Below are 20,520 nucleotides of genomic sequence, written 5' to 3' on the forward strand. Positions count from 1 at the left end.
ACCCCGTTTAAACAAGAAAGTAAAACCCAAAGATACTGTGAGTACGGAAGGGGAGCTCTCTCCTGTTGAATACTTAGAGCGGAATTCGGCGGTAGGAAAAACCGCGTATTACCTTTCTTCCAGGGGCATATGCGCTTCAGTATTTGTTCTTATGTGCTTCTACATTTGGGGAATGCGCAGCGGAGTACGGCGGTAGGCTAAGCCACGTACTTCCATGTGTAAGTTCTCGGATCCCTGGCAAGATTTCACACAGCGGAGTACGGCGGTAATCAGAGCCGCGTATTGCCGTGTGTGTTCTATGGTGTACATGTAAACTTTTGGACCCAGCGGAATACGGTGGTGAAGCAAACCACGTATTACCGTTTGGAGCGGATTATCAAAGCAGAGATAGCTTACAATGTTGGAAAGCGGTGAGGAGTAACCGCTATTGACGATTGTACAGCTGTTGAAACGCTTCTCTTTCTTTTCCCTGGATGACTACAGTTTTCTTTATTACGGAACATCGAATCTAAACACTCCATTGGAAATCACTATGTTCTAGTTTGGAGAGGTGAATCTAACCTCGGGTGCCTATGTGTTTCTAGCGTCTTGGCTATGCACCAGAAAAGGGGGACCCTGTCACTGTTGGATGTATAATAGTTTTGAAAGACAATTGCTATGATTTTTCATGACATGAGGTCCTGCGGAGATCTATAGCTCATAGAGAATGCTATCTTTAGGGTATGTATGAGTCAGCACATTGTATGTGGAGAATCGCTTGAATGCGTTGGCTGGATATAACACTTATGATTATTTTCCTTTCCTTTAGCTCTATATTGGGCATTCGGAAAGGTGTTATGATACCCAATGAAAGTGCCATCAGCTGTAGCTAGATTCAGGTATGCAGTAAGATTCCCAGAGAGAGATTACTGAGAGTAGACTGTTGTTGGTATTAATCATTTGCATTTCTTGTTACTGGTTCTTTTCCCATGCTGTCCCTTCCCTTTTCCTTTCCCTCGCCTGATCAGTCAAGCACCCGGTGCATATCCTCTATCTGGGTGCTGGTAAGATCAGGAGGTGGACCTTCCTTTCTACTACGACTGGATCCTGCGGAGCTGGGTCTGACAAATTCAACCCTCACAGAATCAGCAAAATCTCACTTAACTCCCCTCGGATCAACTCTGAACGCAGCAGCTAGAATGGTCACCGGAGTAAAGAAATACAAACACATCTCACCGGCACTCAAAGAGCTAAAATGGCTCCCAATCCATATGCGTGCCAACTTCAGAACTGTCTGTCTCACTCACAAAGCTCTGCACACAGGGAAACCTGCCTACCTGGCCTCCAAACTCAAGAAGGCTGGTCAGACAAGAAGCTTCAGGAGTACCAACACTCTTCTCCTCATCCCTCCAAAAACTCGCAAACAAAAAACTGCAATTCGATCCTTCTCAGGTAACGCGCACAAAATCTGGAACTCCTTCCCTGTACACATCAGGACTACCCCCTCCTTTTTAAAATTCAAAAGGCAGCTTAAAGACCTCTTCCTCAACCAATCCCCCCCCAAATGGATAGCTACCGCCCAACACAGAAGCTTGCCCATAGCAGTTTACAGACACGTTGACTTTAAGACTTCTATCTCACCCTCCTCCCGACTCCCTCCTCTATTCCCCCCTCCTTGAACTAGTCTCGCCACGAGGCTATGTGCTCATTACGGTGATATTATGTGATGCATCATAAATCATTGCGTATACCACTGTCATAATGTGTGATTTCCTCGATACTAATGCTGTAAAGCGCTCCGATACCGTGGGTCTGGCCAGCGCTATATAAAACTTCTACATAAATAAATAAATAACGTTTTTGGGTGATGTCTTTGAATACGTTATGGGATCATTTGCCTTACAGGGAGCTTGCCTTGTATATGATGGCAAGGGCTTGTCTGTAGTTCATTTAAGCAGGCAATGGATTATGAGGGGAACCTCTGGGACATCACGCCATTGATAGACAACTAAATGGAAGCCTTATGGAAATCATGACATAGACAGGCCATTGGTGAAACATGGTGACATTATCTGGTTCATGAGAGGCTGGAGGCTGGCCGATGGGGGGCACATGTGACACATCTGAGAGGGACTGACCCATTGGTGATATGTCTGGGGCACATCATGGCATTGAATTGCCTAAGCAAAATTTCTTGGGGGCATCATATTTCATACAGGCATGAAGCACACCATTACAGTGATTTGTATCCAGATGAGCTATTGGACCATATCAAAACATTAAGGTGTGCCTAGATGTCAAGCTCAAATCATGTAATTAATTATTGGTTGTCAGATTCCATATCCACATCATAGCACTAAAAGTCCTATGGGGGAACCTTCTTCAATCAATTAATCAATCAATCAATCAATTAATAAATCAAGGTTCTTATAGAGCACGTCTACTCACCCATGAGGGCCTCAAGGAAGTGGGTGGGGGGGAGAGATTTTCAGTCGAAGTGTCAGGTCCTGAGGTCCTTCCTGAATTGCAAGAGCGATGGTGATTGCCAGAGGTGCAGAGACAGGGAGTTCCAGGTCTTCACAGCGCGGCAGGAGAAGGATCTTCCCCCAACAGTGGTCTTGCGGAATTTTGGGATTGTGGCCAGGGACAGTTGGGCAGGGAGTGGAGATGTCTAGTGGGATTGTAGAAGGAGAGGCAATGGTTAAAGTATGCAGGTCCGTCATTGTGGAGGGCTTTGCTGGTGTGTGTGAGGATCTTGAAGGTAATTCTTTTGTTGATAGGTAGCCAGTGAAAGTCTCTCAGGTGGCCAGTGATGTGGTTGCGGCATGGGATGTTCAGGATGAGTCTGGGGAGGTGTTTTAAATGTTCTGCAGTTTCTGTAGCTGTTTCTGGGTGGTGCTGGTGTAGAGTGTGTTGCCGTAGTCGAGTTGGCAACTGATGGGTGACTGTTTTCCTGGACTCGTGGGGATCCAATTGAAGATCTTATGAAGCAGGCAGAGTGTGTGGTAGCAGGAGGACGAAAGTGTTGATTTGGCGGTTCATTGAGAGCGAGGTGTCCAGAATGAAGTTTTTGCCCATGTACTGGGGGTGTGGGGAATTCAGAGCGCAGCGGGCCACCAGGAGTCATCCCAGGCAGAGGGGCGGAGCCCAGGATGAGGACTTCGGTGTTGTATGAGTTAAGCTTATGATACTGGAGGTACCCGGCATACCACTTCATGAATTTGTTTATGGAGAACCACCTTTGGGAAATATTGATATTGACTTATGATATGGGTGTCAATTGAGTCAGTAGGCGATGTGGTGGCGCCTCATGATATTGAAGAGCATACAAGGTGTGTTTGAGTAAAGTTTTAGCGTTACTTGACATATATAAGTACTTACACCACACTCTAGTATTCACTAAAATATGATGGAAAGTAACAGGATTACAATAGCTGCCACATTATAAGACGCCTAATTGCTTGATGGCAATAATTTGCCTATGATACGGACTAGTAGGAAAATGATTGACATAACTGTGTTGCACATAATAACTCTACAGGAAAACGTGCTATACCTAGACAAAATAGGTGACATTATTCAAAGAAGCTGTGAGAAAAAATTAATTTCTAACTGAAAGTGACAATTCGATATTTTTAGACAAAATGTATGAATTCACAAAGGAGTTCATACACATGTTTGAGTGACAACTCATAACGATACTGTTTAGTGCTGAAGCTATAGCACATGTTTTGTACAATTTTGTATCTAGGTAGTTATTTCACTATTCATAGAGAAAGCTTTCTATTATCTGGTTTTATTTCATTTTCTGACATCTCCATCATTGTATATAACAGATGGTTTAGGAATGCAGCTCTAAGGTCAACGCAGCCAGTCTCTGATTGTAGATTGGTCAAACTAAGATGGTGGAGTTCTAGAAAGCTCTCAGATGGAGCTCATATTGCTAGTGCCATAAAAAGACATGGCAAGCTTTCCACGCCCTACCAATGGCTTCATCATGACACAAGATTTCCCAGATTCCACGAATATCCTCCTTGATGCTACACCTGCAACCATGACCGCGATTGGCACCTAACTGACTGGTTTACAAGGCTGAGAGCTCTGTGGCTCTGCAGTTGCCACTTGGATGCCCTCCTCCTTGGCACAGCCCTACCTGAGCATTTGTATCAATAACAACACCTGATCAGGCTAGGGGATATGACTCTCATATGGTTCTCTGCCAGCCTTGTGTAATCTCCGAGATGCCTTGTGCAGCTTTGGCACTACCCAGTGGATCCTACGAGGAATTTCAATGGATGGATCCCAGTGCCAAAAAACCCCTGTGTATGGAAAATTGAGCACTCAAAGACTCAATCAGAGAGGAGCTCCCTTGCTCCCCCTAACTACCTCCTGTTGGAGCCAGCAGCACCCAAGCTGTTATTGAGTATAATAAATCATTCTATTATGCGATGGCCACATTGTCTCTCACCCTAATTGTAAAAACTAGAGTGCACGGAGATCTGCCAAATGTCCCACCACCTACTCCTCTCTCAAATGATCACAAGAGTTTTTGGCAGCCATCTTTTGCAAGGAATGTTGCTCTCACATAATACTTAAGTCTTGTGCCTGTACTGAAATACCTAATCTTAAGGTGTCATTGTTTTTTAATCAAGATTTTGTTGAAACTATTTTAGAGTAAACAACTGTTGTGCAGTAAGAATCTGTTCTGAAACCTTTTTGAAACTGTTCATATGTAAATTGTTTGTATACTGTCTGACATTGTTCTTATGCAAAACCCTCTGACACACGTTTGGTCCTATTCATGCAATACAAAATTCAAAATAAATGGATGCATAATTTGCTGGATAGGTGGATGTCTTAGTCCTGAGATTATACCTAAATTTTTTGAAATGCACTAGGAATAGGTAGGTATGTAATGATAATGTATCATGCATACATGTCTATTTTGCACCTCAACCTATTTTACCCTGATATTACAACATATATGTATATGGTGCAAATGTATATATACAGTATAAAGCGAAGCTCCTGCCAAGATGAAAGCAGCCTAACTCCACTTACTTGCCCCCAGACAGAGCTGAAGAGTCGAAATGTATCATGCAACAGGTTTAGTAAATATTGGAACTTCTTGTCTTCATAGTCAAAGCGGCTTCCAAAGACAACGGAACAGATGACGTTGGAGACAGCCCGGCTCAGGAAAAAGGTGGGATCGAAAGGCAAGCCTGTGACAGATAGAGATTTAAGTTATTTGGAATATACCTGCATTATGAAAAATCATTTGGTAAATTGATTCAATGCAATAGTGAATGTTTAAATTCGCAGCAAAGGGGTATTGGCGATTAAGTGTAAAACATAGTGGACAATATGCTGTAAGACAAGCTTCAGAAGATAAGAATAAAGGTTCAGCTTCTGAGCAGCTGAATCAAGAGACAAATACAATAAGCATAGATTGATTCAAACATTAGAAGAGTCTATTATGTGCACTGAAGATATCCCATTCAAGATATTTCTGCATGCAACATTACACAGCCTAGTTTCACAGTAGCACATTCAATTCCTATACGCACTTGCCTAAAATTGAGGAGCCCAATAAGAACCATGAAATTGCAAGTATGAAGAAGCTGTGTAACCACATATATCTGTTTTGTGTGTGTGTGTTTTGTATATGTGTGTGTGTATGTGCATGCTTGTTTGCATTTAGGAGTTAGCAAGTCATTTGAAAGTAGGGGAAGTGAATGCTGGGTACATGTTTTGAAATACGCCTTTATTTATTTTTTATTTTTATTTTATTTGAAAAGTTTTATATAGCGCTGGCTAGACCCGGAGGTATCAGAGCGCTTTACATGAGGACAAACATTGTTTCAGAGCATAGTTACAAGTTACATGAGTTGCTGGTGCGAAGTTACATGCATTAAAAACATAGATGTAAGGAAAAAAAGCAGGCAAGGGGAGAGAGATTCAGGAGAGAGAGGATAGGAGCAGGGGAGGTAGACCAAGAATGAGAGAGGGAAAGAGGTGGGGAGGGTGAAGGAAAACACAACAGGGAGATGAGGAGAAACAGTGTCTGACGTCCGGTGTGCTGTGATCCCAGTGGAAGAGGTATCATTCCCACACTTCCTCTGTGTGTGGTTCCCTTTGCACTGTGGACTCTCTCAGAGGGGTCTCTGAAACTCCAGGGCATAAATAATGGATCCCGCCCCAACAAGGGGCAAAGAGGGGTGCCATTCCACAACTCCGCTGTGTGTGGCTCCCTTGACGCTGTGGACTCTCTCAAGGGGGTCCCTGAGACTCCTGGGTATAAATGCTGGATCCCTCCCCAACAAGGGGAGAAGGAGTGCTTTGGCAAAGGGCACACACAATGGTGGGTAACACATAGTTACATCTGTTACAGTTACAGTTACCAGTATATGCTTAGGAGAGAAACGTGAGCTTACACAATAATATAAGATATTAGCGCGTAGCATATCCAAGACACACATCATATGGGGAATGGAAGGTAGTGGGGGAAAGGTAAACAGGAGAGGAAAGTAGACAGAGTCAGGTAGATCTGAGGGGGGGAAAGTACTCCAGGGGGAACAAAGCAGTCAAAGCAGTCGAGAAGAGAGACAGATAAAACCGTGAAGAACCGTGAAAAACAATGTCCGATGTCCGGCTGGGTAGGTGACGGCAGAGGGGGTGTCCCAGAGCCAGACTCTGCTATAGCTGCATAGGACAGCTCCACCAGGCAGCGGCCAAGGGTACTCGGGCTCCGCGGTAAGTACACACAGTTTAAAGTTTCAGCCCGTGGGGCATCATCATAGTTCCATAGAACGCCTGAGCTTGTTCATCACTTTAAAATCATGTTTGTGTTTGCAAACGTGTGCGCCTGTGGATATATGTTTTTTAAGGAGGACTGATGATCTGCGGCTACCGGTGGCCTTGACTTTCCTAAATTTGTACCAAGAGACATGATTGAGGGATGCCAGGGGCAAAATACTGCTTTGACCCACCCAGTAGCACCACCCAGACATTAATGGTTGTTATGGTTCCTCATGACATAGTCTGACATTTGACGGTCATCTGGGATATTTCAAGGCATTCTTTGAGTGATGCAAGATGCCCAAGGCACATAATAGCATTGACAGCAAATGCGTTAGTGTCTGGTGCACTTTATGAAACTGACTAGCATATAAGGGATGCCTGGAGCACATCATTGATATCTCTTTTCTGTGGAGCTGGCACCTGAGGAAGATGATGGTGTTGATTGCTTGTGAAGGAAATTCTGATATCATGACATTTTGCCGGTGTAAAGAAACACTGATGTATATCATGATATTAACTAACCTATGAGGTGGCTGGCTGGACTATTTCATCACAATGAGCTGTCTTGTTGAGGATTCATGGACACACAATGACTTAGATGGACCTTCATGGATGCCTGGAGTGCATATTAGCATTAATTGTTTCAGTTTGGGGATGCCTCTGTTGCATCACGGTAATATCAGTCCTATGGTTTGATATTAGAGGCACCTCATGGTATTTATTGGCTGACATGTGGGAAGATGCCTCGAGTATATCTTAGCTAATACTGCACTATGGCAGACTAGCTGGAGGACATTGCAATATTGATTGTTCTTTAGAAAGACTTCACAGCTTTAACATGTCACTGTCTGGAGATTGAAGAGATGGTTGAGTTGAATTATGAAATTGGCTGCTAAGGTGGGACACCTTTCTTAATTATAGCACTAATTGATCTTTTGGGGAATAAGTGGTGCAGGTCATAATATTGACTCACTAATAAGCAGTGTTAGTGCACACCATACATTGGAGATAGAATCATATATAAATATAGGGCCCAAGTCACAAAAGCATTTTCGGCCATCACAGACAGTTTAAAGCCAAAAATACCTCAGGTAAGACCACTAAGAATTCCCAAAAGGATTCCTGGAAGGATTAAATGGATTTACATACGGATTTCTTCACCATAAATGCAGAGAAATCTGCAGTGGTAAATCCCACGCAAAAGGTGGCAAATGAATGTTGCAAGGAAGGGTTTGCCTTGTAAGTAGCGAGCACCCACAATTTTGCATACTTGTGAGCACTAACAAACTGATATCCAACCCCTTCCCACATTGGAAATATTTGTTAAGTTCCTCCACCCCATGCTGGAATAACTCCCCTTTTTGGATTAAATTCACTCCCAGATATCCAGGGGTGTCAGGGAAGGGCTTTCTCTATAGGGTCCCTGAGGATAATATTGTGTGGTTGCACAGCGTGACTCAATTCCCCTGTGCACAACACTATGCTATGTAGAATTATGAGCAGTGGGAATAGGAGCATGGGGGAGACATGACATTCCTAGTAGGATCTTATAATCAAAAAAGGGGGCTAGAAGGAGTAGTCATCCATTCTTCTTCCTAATTATATGTCTTGAATCATAAGGGAATGGATCACTTGTAACTGGAAATAGGGGTCAATTTGAGAGCAAATGCAGCCCCCAGGGGCCTCTGGGTACATAATGCACCACGTATTTTTCTAAAAGATTTAGCATTCCGTAAGGATTGGTCTGCGATATCGTGGAAGTGCACAAGAGATTACCTTGTGTTGATAATAAAAACAGCCACAAGACTGACCGATGCCCTAACTATCAAAATTCAACTATATGAAACCAAGATCAAGAACATGGTTCAATTATCAATCTACAAAAAAAGACTTGAGGAAATCAACAAAGACATGAACGAGACCAAGGAGTACATAACCAACAATAAAATACAGAAATTGGGAAAAGATCTCAAACGTTTCTCCATGGAGAAAATGCACCCATACAGCAAGGAAGACTACGAAATACCAGATTATCAGTCTGATACCGATAATAGCGGGTCATCAATTGACAGCTCCGACTGGAACAATGGAGAGACAAGACCACAAAGAAGGAACCGAGGTACCTACAGACGTCAACAACAGCGGAGACCAAATTTCTGGCGGACTCCCCAATATGGAAACCAACAACCACTCCCCTTCCAACCATATACACCAAACTTCCAAGGTTGGATGAATCCATTTACCCCAGGACCCCCACCTATGGGCCATTACCTAGGACCATATATGCAACAACCGTCTTTTTTAGGACGTGGCCAGACAAACCAGAGAGGACGGAGAAAAGGAGTGATGTGGACAGACCAAGAAAGGCAAGTCCAAACCAGGAACATGTCCAACATGTCCAAGGAGAAACCAGGAACGAGCACGACTCGCTCGTAATTAATCTAACTGATACAGTTCTGACAGAGGTACAAGAAAAGGTACTCAATAAAGGACTCGGGTATGTACCAACACCAAACCTAGATATCTTCAAGATAAAATGTGAAGCCGCCGAATTTTGCAGAAAGCTAAAACTCAAAGCCTTCTTCTCGAATAAAGATACTGAGGATAAAGTAGGTGACACACCATTACGCCTTAAATCCACCTTCTGCCCACCAAATCACCAAGTTCCCATCGAACTCCAGACATTTGAACAAGCAATAATGAAGGAAATCGGTGAACTGACAGAATCGACAAAAAAACCATTCATGAATCTAACAAGAGTTGAAAAACAAGCTCTGGAATCTTTGAAAAATGCCACAGACATGATAATAAAACCAGCAGACAAGGGAGGAGGAATCGTCCTAATAAGTAAAGATGGCTACAATCAACAATGCCTAAACCTACTATCCGACGAAAAATTCTACACAATTATCACAACAGATCCGACTGCAAGATTACAACAAACCATTAAGATCATGGTAGAAGAAGCCGAAATTAACAGGTGGATATCGCAGAAAGAAGCAGACTTTCTAAAGACTACATCCCCGAAAATACCATACTTCCATATACAGAAATAGTTTTTTCATAGCGCATCATATATTTTAAAAGTTAGCTTTATGTAAAAATAGCTTCTATTTAAATTAAAACCATACTTTTTAGAGCCAAACAAGTCATACACAAAGCGAGTCTTTTTTCGACTCATACAAACAATGACGATTAAAGTCCTTCCTCAATCTCCATGAAGAACGAGTACAAAACGGCAAAAACACGGGATCTCGTTCAGTACGAGCCCTGCAAGCCAGCGTCAGCACAAGTTGTGCGGAGCCCACAAAGGAGGTACGAAGGAAGAATCTCGGAAATGACAACCAGCCCTGCAGCCTTCGATTACAACACGGTATTTAAACCCACCCTACCCCCACCTATCCCAGCCCTATCCCGTTTCTACTTGCAGGCAAAACGCGCTTACGGTGGCAAGGCAGCAGCCGCAATACGGACGCGCCCAAAAAGGTAACTGACGATGTTTTCTTCTCGTCTCTGTTGTTAAGTGCAAAATTCCGCCTTCTGTTTATTTCATACTTTTGGCAAAGCGATCTGTCATTCTAAATGCCATGTACTCCAACATTACAGGTTACTGTACATCTTTAATCACCATTGACATAGCGAGACCTTCATACCTTCTCCCCCCAACCCCAGCTCGGAACTCAGATTCTGTGTATTCTAATAACCAAAAGATGCGAAATGCTGAGATCGCTTTCCTGATTACAGTAAAGACTTGCCATTTTTGAGTTTGCTTTACAGTACAGTATTGTAAAGAATTGCCATTTTCTATACGACATCTGCTGAATATTCATCATGATTGGTGTACATTTCATTGTACTGTCTCGTTTTGTTTTGTTTTATTTAATTTTATACTTATTGTTTAGTGTACTTGTTCCCCCTTTTTGTAGGAAAAGAATAACCTTAAGACACTGATATATTCAATATCTCTGAACTGGAGAATACCGGTTCACACTTTCACTAGGTCCTGAGGAATGCCCAACGACCCCCTCCAGGGGCGCCAGAAGGGCAGAAACATGTCGACCACATTTTTTTGATTTGGACACCTAAAGTGCTGGGGTTACATAATTTGACCCACTGCACCACCCTTGTTTTTAGAAGTCTACCAATACACCTGACGGAATAAATTTTGCTTTTGAAGGAAGTACTGGCAAGACATTTTTAAAGCCAATTTTTCACGTTATTTTGCACTTTTTTGCACCAATATTTCTGATCACTACTGTGAAGTAGCGGTTGCCTCCAGGTGGAGGAAGCATAACACAAGAGACCCGATGATAATGCTTACACGTATTCAAAAGGCGGAAAACCAAGATACACCGCTAATACCATCACAAATACGTGATTGAGGGTTCTCATAATACCTATTTTGGTATTAGTGGTTCAGACAACGACCCAAAAGACCCCTATTTCCAGTTACAAGTGATCCATTCCCTTATGATTCAAGACATATAATTAGGAAGAAGAATGGATGACTACTCCTTCTAGCCCCCTTTTTTGATTATAAGATATTAAGCAGCGCACAGCTGTGGGAGCATCACTAACTACCTCCCTTAGCAAAGGAACCAGAACTTTGCTTATAATCCCAACATTTTCTAGACACTAACCTCAAACCTACTTTGCCAACCATGGCCGAAAATCTAGGTTTGAGTTACTCAGCGGATGAAATAAATGCAATTCTTTCCTTACCATCACTACTTCAGAATAACGATCTCACCCAAACATTAGAACAAAATACGGACTGGGAAGAACTTTCTGAGCTGAAAAAGGAGCAAATAAGGACTGCTATTCACGGCATCATAATGACCGAATATTTGAGAGCAAATGCAGCCCCCAGGGGCCTCTGGGTACATAATGCACCACGTATTTTTCTAAAAGATTTAGCATTCCGTAAGGATTGGTCTGCGATATCGTGGAAGTGCACAAGAGATTACCTTGTGTTGATAATAAAAACAGCCACAAGACTGACCGATGCCCTAACTATCAAAATTCAACTATATGAAACCAAGATCAAGAACATGGTTCAATTATCAATCTACAAAAAAAGACTTGAGGAAATCAACAAAGACATGAACGAGACCAAGGAGTACATAACCAACAATAAAATACAGAAATTGGGAAAAGATCTCAAACGTTTCTCCATGGAGAAAATGCACCCATACAGCAAGGAAGACTACGAAATACCAGATTATCAGTCTGATACCGATAATAGCGGGTCATCAATTGACAGCTCCGACTGGAACAATGGAGAGACAAGACCACAAAGAAGGAACCGAGGTACCTACAGACGTCAACAACAGCGGAGACCAAATTTCTGGCGGACTCCCCAATATGGAAACCAACAACCACTCCCCTTCCAACCATATACACCAAACTTCCAAGGTTGGATGAATCCATTTACCCCAGGACCCCCACCTATGGGCCATTACCTAGGACCATATATGCAACAACCGTCTTTTTTAGGACGTGGCCAGACAAACCAGAGAGGACGGAGAAAAGGAGTGATGTGGACAGACCAAGAAAGGCAAGTCCAAACCAGGAACATGTCCAACATGTCCAAGGAGAAACCAGGAACGAGCACGACTCGCTCGTAATTAATCTAACTGATACAGTTCTGACAGAGGTACAAGAAAAGGTACTCAATAAAGGACTCGGGTATGTACCAACACCAAACCTAGATATCTTCAAGATAAAATGTGAAGCCGCCGAATTTTGCAGAAAGCTAAAACTCAAAGCCTTCTTCTCGAATAAAGATACTGAGGATAAAGTAGGTGACACACCATTACGCCTTAAATCCACCTTCTGCCCACCAAATCACCAAGTTCCCATCGAACTCCAGACATTTGAACAAGCAATAATGAAGGAAATCGGTGAACTGACAGAATCGACAAAAAAACCATTCATGAATCTAACAAGAGTTGAAAAACAAGCTCTGGAATCTTTGAAAAATGCCACAGACATGATAATAAAACCAGCAGACAAGGGAGGAGGAATCGTCCTAATAAGTAAAGATGGCTACAATCAACAATGCCTAAACCTACTATCCGACGAAAAATTCTACACAATTATCACAACAGATCCGACTGCAAGATTACAACAAACCATTAAGATCATGGTAGAAGAAGCCGAAATTAACAGGTGGATATCGCAGAAAGAAGCAGACTTTCTAAAGACTACATCCCCGAAAATACCATACTTCCATATACAGAAATAGTTTTTTCATAGCGCATCATATATTTTAAAAGTTAGCTTTATGTAAAAATAGCTTCTATTTAAATTAAAACCATACTTTTTAGCGCCAAACAAGTCATACACAAAGCGAGTCTTTTTTCGACTCATACAAACAATGACGATTAAAGTCCTTCCTCAATCTCCATGAAGAACGAGTACAAAACGGCAAAAACACGGGATCTCGTTCAGTACGAGCCCTGCAAGCCAGCGTCAGCACAAGTTGTGCGGAGCCCACAAAGGAGGTACGAAGGAAGAATCTCGGAAATGACAACCAGCCCTGCAGCCTTCGATTACAACACGGTATTTAAACCCACCCTACCCCCACCTATCCCAGCCCTATCCCGTTTCTACTTGCAGGCAAAACGCGCTTACGGTGGCAAGGCAGCAGCCGCAATACGGACGCGCCCAAAAAGGTAACTGACGATGTTTTCTTCTCGTCTCTGTTGTTAAGTGCAAAATTCCGCCTTCTGTTTATTTCATACTTTTGGCAAAGCGATCTGTCATTCTAAATGCCATGTACTCCAACATTACAGGTTACTGTACATCTTTAATCACCATTGACATAGCGAGACCTTCATACCTTCTCCCCCCAACCCCAGCTCGGAACTCAGATTCTGTGTATTCTAATAACCAAAAGATGCGAAATGCTGAGATCGCTTTCCTGATTACAGTAAAGACTTGCCATTTTTGAGTTTGCTTTACAGTACAGTATTGTAAAGAATTGCCATTTTCTATACGACATCTGCTGAATATTCATCATGATTGGTGTACATTTCATTGTACTGTCTCGTTTTGTTTTGTTTTATTTAATTTTATACTTATTGTTTAGTGTACTTGTTCCCCCTTTTTGTAGGAAAAGAATAACCTTAAGACACTGATATATTCAATATCTCTGAACTGGAGAATACCGGTTCACACTTTCACTAGGTCCTGAGGAATGCCCAACGACCCCCTCCAGGGGCGCCAGAAGGGCAGAAACATGTCGACCACATTTTTTTGATTTGGACACCTAAAGTGCTGGGGTTACATAATTTGACCCACTGCACCACCCTTGTTTTTAGAAGTCTACCAATACACCTGACGGAATAAATTTTGCTTTTGAAGGAAGTACTGGCAAGACATTTTTAAAGCCAATTTTTCACGTTATTTTGCACTTTTTTGCACCAATATTTCTGATCACTACTGCGAAGTAGCGGTTGCCTCCAGGTGGAGGAAGCATAACACAAGAGACCCGATGATAATGCTTACACGTATTCAAAAGGCGGAAAACCAAGATACACCGCTAATACCATCACAAATACGTGATTGAGGGTTCTCATAATACCTATTTTGGTATTAGTGGTTCAGACAACGACCCAAAAGACCCCTATTTCCAGTTACAAGTGATCCATTCCCTTATGATTCAAGATTCCTAGTAGGATACCAGGAAACCTGCGCTAATTTTAAGTAGGTTAAACTTTAAGTGCTGGTGTTCCATCCAAGCATGAATATCCTCTCAAACTTTAGCTATGAATTCAAAATCTGTAGGAAAAGAAAGTTGTCATAAACATGGTATTGGCTGGTTTATAAAGGATATTGCAGGCACATTGTGAAATTGACAGCCCTCTAGGTAAATCTTGTGGGACATTAGGGCATTGACCTGTCCGTGGGGGAGTTCTGAGGAACATCATGACACTGGCTGCACATGGTGTTGGACATATCATGGAACTGATGGGTCGATGGTGTGCACAGTCAGATCTTGGCATTGGAAAGCCAATAGGGGACAAGGGGAAAATTATGGTCTATACTGTTCTGTATGGGGCATCGGAGGTAGAGGAAAACATTGACTATGGCAGTCTCATTTGGCACATCATGAAATTAATTGGCCTATTGGGACACGTGAATCATAAGAAAACATCATGGTGCATACTGCACAGTGTGCATGGACCGATCTTGGCTTTGCCTAGCCTTTGGGGTGCAATGGGCAAATTATGGCCTGTCCTGTATGGGGCATCTGGACCATTAGGACACACCAGAGTGCCTTCTAATTAGCCAAGTAACCTACGTAGAGGCAGTAGACATGTTGAGGCATTGGTTAAACTACAAGAGTGCCACAAACACATCATGACATTGACAGGTCTATGAGGGGATGACATGGGGATGACATGGATGACATAGGTAACATAAACCATTACCTGGCTTATGGAGGACACCATATGTACATTTTTGGTTTAAGTGGCACATACTAGGTAGCTATTGCACACCATGGTTTTTACTGGATCGTAGAAAATGCCCGAGGTATGCCATGGTATTGACTGATATATAAGAGATGTTTGTCACATAATGCCATTGCCTAAACTATGGGGAACACCTGTGACATATTATGGCATGGATACCCACATTTTATGATATACTTGTAGCACATCATTACCTATAATGGACTACTGATTGAAACCAAGTGTGTACCCTTGCCCTTACAGACTTATTGCGAGATGTCTACAACGAACCCTAAAATATGTGAGAGCAATGACTCACCTATCGGGGATGACAGGGCACATTACACTATAGTCTGGCCTCCTTTAGGACACCAGGAGCATTATGACAATGACTTACCAACGGGGGCAAGCATTGGCCCCATATTAACATTGCCTGGCCAAGGGGAAATATCTGGGAAATGCATGCGCTTTTCAGCCCTGGAGTAGGTACTTGGGGTACAATAGAATATGTATGCGTGTAGAAGTGGGATGTTTAACACAAATATAACTGCAAAGCAGCACAACATTACCCCAATTCAGCACTATACCAATATTGTGGTGGTGAGGGAGGGAAGGCAAACAGAAGAAGATGATGAAAGAGGTGGTGCATGTAGGAAAACAGGGGTTGCCAGCTGGATCCGTCACGTAGAGGATTACACGTGGATTAGGTGTTACATACATGGACCAAGAGTGAAGGAACCGGTGGGATCTGAACGGGGAGAGGCTCCAGATGCTAGCCACAGAGCAGGAGAATGCTTGGTATATTGATGTCTCTTGCTTGCCTGTCTATTCTCAAGTCGGCTGAGGCTGCTGATGCGAGTGTTAAGCAGTCCATTGGGGATTTCTATCCATGTGACTATTTACGGAGGAGCTTGAATAAATGACTTTTTGGTTAATGTAACCAAAAGTGAATGCAATGTAGGCTGGTAGACGGAGCCAATGGAGTAGTTAGTGGAGTTTCATTCAAACCTCTTGAGACCCTTTGTCAGTCAGACAAAGACATTACAGATGCTCTTCAAGGAAGTCCAATACTGGCAGGCAAGATGTTAATCAAGCACATTGAGATACGACCAGGGTTTGTACGGGGGGGTTTAAATGTTGGTCCTGTGTTGAGGTTCAATGTTGGATGTGACACACTTGAACAGTTGTGACATGAAACTGTCAATACTCATTACTGAGAAACCTTTCTGTATGCCTTTTCGTGCACCCAAAGGCCATGGTAAATCTATCTCACTACATATGATGGTCCTGAGTGTGCTACACCAGGAGTTCAGATAAGGTCTTAAATAATGATAACTTTAACACTTCTTTTCCCAGACTACTATGGATCAGTATAGACTTGTATTTAGAGAAAATCGAAGAACCCTAAATTTTGATGTGCACCTTTCTGCATATATACAAGCAAATTATCCCATCCCAGTTTTTCTTAATCTTTTATATTGTCCCACCTGCAAATACATCAACTGTTAATTGATAAGGAATACCCAATCCTCGCTCTTCTCTCTCTCTCCCCCTTTCTACCTCGATTTTATTTTCTATCCAGAGTCAATGTGATTATGCTATGGTGTACCATAGTTCACTACCATAATATCTCGTTTTTCAACTAGACCTCGTACTGCTCTTTCTCCCTCTGCTTTGTTATTTGACTTGTGAACAATTCTCAGTTTAGGAGGGGAACAGCAGAGCAGAACAGGGCAATGAATGGCACCCACTTCCAGATAGAATCACCGACATAAGAACGATGTGGGTGTGGGTGCAAAAGCAGAGACCAGTACAGAGTTATCCCCACCTCAACCGACAGCAACAATTCTAGGAGAGAGTCAGCATTTTACAGCACAAGAGACTATCTAAACAACAAACACATTTGTAGAATATCGAACTTTTGCTTTCAAAAGAGGCATGCTTGCATACACTGCATTGTACTACGACGTAAATGCTCCTCAAGGTTAGCTTCATCCTTAATATTTTCAAACTTCTAATGTTATCTTTTTTTTGCATCTTGTAATATTTCTCTATTTTGCAGCAAAATACAACCACCAAAACTGGAACAGAATAATAAAACCTTACAATAAACAAGCAGATGCTAAACAGCACATTATTAATATTTTACTCCATTCCATTCTACAGACATTCCTGTTTGGCGGTGGCAAAAATCCAGACTTTCAAAATATGGAGAATTATTTTTGCAGCCATAACAGCATCTCTCTGCTAATTAGCATCACTTGGCCAGTTCTTGTAATCTGGCCTCTCATCTTGTTTTTAATGTGTACCTTGAAATTGATACCAACCTTTTGTCTTCCTTAACTCTTCCACCAGGAACTGTGCCTCTTCCTGGATGCGTTCCTCAATGCTCCGCTTCCCCATCCCGAAATTCCTCAGGGTCATTAGAGAGAACCGACGAAGCTGCTTCCAGCGCTCCCCATTGGCGCTGATCACCCCTGAATGACCAAAAAGATAAACGTCTTTGAACCTCAAAAGCTTCATACACTGCACAGTTTGCTTTAGTTAGTGAGTACAGCTCTTTGTAAAATTTGACTAAGGGCCTTCTTATGACGTTGGCGGTACTCCAGCGGTGCCGCCACTGCGCCGACCACTGGAGGACTGCAAAAGCCATGATGTGCCCGCTCACCGTATTACAAGTGTACTCTGCTTTGGGCGGGCGATGCTGCAGCGGTTTCACTGCGGTGGGCTGTTAGGCTAACAGGCGAGCCTAACATGCAGCCCGCCGCCGTGACAGCTACAGCAGCATGTTCCTACATGGTGTGCAATGCATGCCACACTGTGCAGGAACTGCGGTGCAATTACAGGGGAGCACAACATGTGCCTTCCTGCATGCATCCCCAATCACAAATGAAACAGTCTTACAGGGGACCCTTTTAGGAACCCCTTAGTTGCCTCTCCGCCACCCTTTTCCTGGCGGGCTCACTGCCATGAAAAGGGCAGTGAAGAGGAACCTCAGAATATGCTTGGTGGTGCCTGCAACGGCACCACCAGCATATTCATGCCGGTTGCGGACCGCTGGGCCAGCGGGATCCTTGATTCCGGCAGAGCCGGTGGTCTTGGGGCGGTCTGACCGGTACACTCTGAATACTGCGGGTGGGCCTGCAGCGTAGCGCGGGTCGGACCTCCACCCCTAGTTCGGCGTTCCTATGGACTGTGTACATGTAATCAGGCCCTAAGGCTAAAATGATGATTAAGTCTCAAAAATGGCATCATGTTTCTTGGCTGAAGAATATTCCTATGCATTTTAAAATTCTTTTTTTTCCGGGTGGATTCTACCTGTGCAATCATTCCCTTTAGCTGTTCTGCATTCTCTATACCTTTATCTACTTATTATTTTTTTTTTTTTATGGTCTTCATTCCAGAGCTGCTGTAAACTTGGCACCCAAAGGCAATACTAACTCTTTCTCTTCTGCCTGGGCAGTTTCCAATCTTTAAAATAGAAATCTGACTTATGGATCACGTGATGCTCCAAAATGGGATTCATATGCCTTGGTGCCTGCTTGGCCATGCGTAGTTCATGGCATTTCCTCTATGCAGCACTTACCTGGTTCTATATTTTACCATAAATCGCGCCAAGTTTTGTAAATTTTATATTGTCAAATTTAACTTTTTGGAACCGTTCAAAAGATTGAGAAAATGCTGTATTTTGTGAAACAAATATGTGGATAGGTTTGAAATGTAACCAGTGCATTAATGTGTACACCAGCTCTAACATGTGCTATCCTAACCCAGGAGGCATGGTTCTTAGAGGGCATGCTGTATTCAGTTGTAGATTTACAGAGGTCGCAGTCTGCACAGCATGACATTTTAAGGGCGCTGTCTGGAAGGCCCTGATTATTAGGTATACAACTCAGCTCTCAAGTGCTCCTCGATACAGTGGTCCAAGGGACACTGTAAATGGGTGACCAGTGCATTTTAGTGCAGTGATGCGGACACCAGCACTAAAATGCATTAGGCTGACCCCAATGCATGGTACTTGGCTGGACTGCTTTTTTACAACAAGCTCAACTACCTGTCATTAAAAAAACAAATGAATTAAAAAGAAGCAGTTAGATACAACGTATTCATTAATCATTAAAGCACAGCACTCCTTCCTATCTACGGCAAAAACTGTTTTTAATCAGCCTGATGATATTTTCTGGGTGACATGACCACAAGTTTTATTCTTTATGTATATTTTTAGAACAGGCTAAATCAATATTTGCCTTATTTATGTCTGTAATAGCTTGCATAAATCTGGAGAAACCTGCCAAGGAAAACCACTATGCGTCAGCAAAGCAGGGTCAGACTAAATGCAGTTGTACGTGGAAGTATGAGCCTTGTTCCTAAGCCAAGTTGAACTTCCTTTAGAAAAAAGCCCAAAGAAAAAAAAACGATGTTGGGTTGCTATACAAACTAAAGATTGAAAATGGGCCAAGAACATATATTTAATAATCTCACTAAATAGTAAAAATTAAAAACAATTCCGATGAGCATATTTTGATATTTATAAATAATGCACATGGCTCCTTAAGGCCTCTGGCTCTGTATCCTTGGAGCTTCCACACTTTGTTTCACCAAACCTTCCCTCCCACCTCCTCACTGTTCCCCGGGCGCCTCCCATCTCCTCGCAAGCCAACTTACTTTTCCTAAAAAGAAACTCTGGCTGCAGATCCTCGAATACATGTGTGAGCTGCCATTTCTGTCAAAGTACCCTTCTGCAGGCAGCTTGGCATCAGAGGAGCTGAGTGAGGCAACGCTGTCTGCAGTAGAGGCGAAACATAGCTGGCAATGACGCTGGTGGCGAGGCTGAGGGCAGGTAAGGAGGAATGTCTGTGCTGGAAAAGGCCTCCAGCAACCTGCATGCCCTTTTTAAAAGCCTCTTCCTCTGTCGTGGCGCAAGCAAGTGATGTCACAGAGGCATATGAGGGCAGGGAAACGCAGGCGAGACACTGATTGCCACATATGCCTCTTTAATGCTTTTCCCGGCGAATGCAGCCCCCGAGGAATCACAACAGGCAGAAGTAGCACTGAATCCGTGACTGCTTTTGCTTTCCACGGGGGCTGCTTGGAAAGGCATGGCAAGCCACAAGTGGCCGGTGGGCCATTCTTTGAGTACTGCAGGACAAGTTTAAGTTCATTTGCTTGAGCCGCTTCGATGAAAGCGCAAAGAGAAATAGAGTACAAATATCCTTTTAATATGTTAACAAGCATTGGAGGAGTGTTTTGGAGCACATATACTGTTTGAGGAACATATGGA

At 42.9% G+C, this 20,520-nt stretch overlaps 1 protein-coding gene across 2 annotated transcripts in view; it reads right to left on the bottom strand.

Annotated features, from left to right (window-relative positions):
- LOC146798073 (cytochrome P450 2G1-like) overlaps positions 1-20,520 on the bottom strand; it is a 998,619-nt gene that overhangs the window by 824,331 nt on the left and 153,768 nt on the right. For both annotated transcript variants that reach the window (XM_085625291.1, XM_085625290.1), the window contains exons 3-4: positions 17,567-17,716; positions 5,041-5,201 (exon numbers count right to left, since the gene is read on the bottom strand). In XM_085625291.1, coding sequence (XP_085481417.1) covers positions 5,041-5,201; positions 17,567-17,716 — 311 coding nt within the window. The remainder of the gene's footprint in view (positions 1-5,040; positions 5,202-17,566; positions 17,717-20,520) is intronic.

This window comes from Triturus cristatus, chromosome 9, assembly GCF_964204655.1.
Source record: "Triturus cristatus chromosome 9, aTriCri1.1, whole genome shotgun sequence".
Lineage (NCBI taxonomy): Eukaryota > Metazoa > Chordata > Amphibia > Caudata > Salamandridae > Triturus > Triturus cristatus.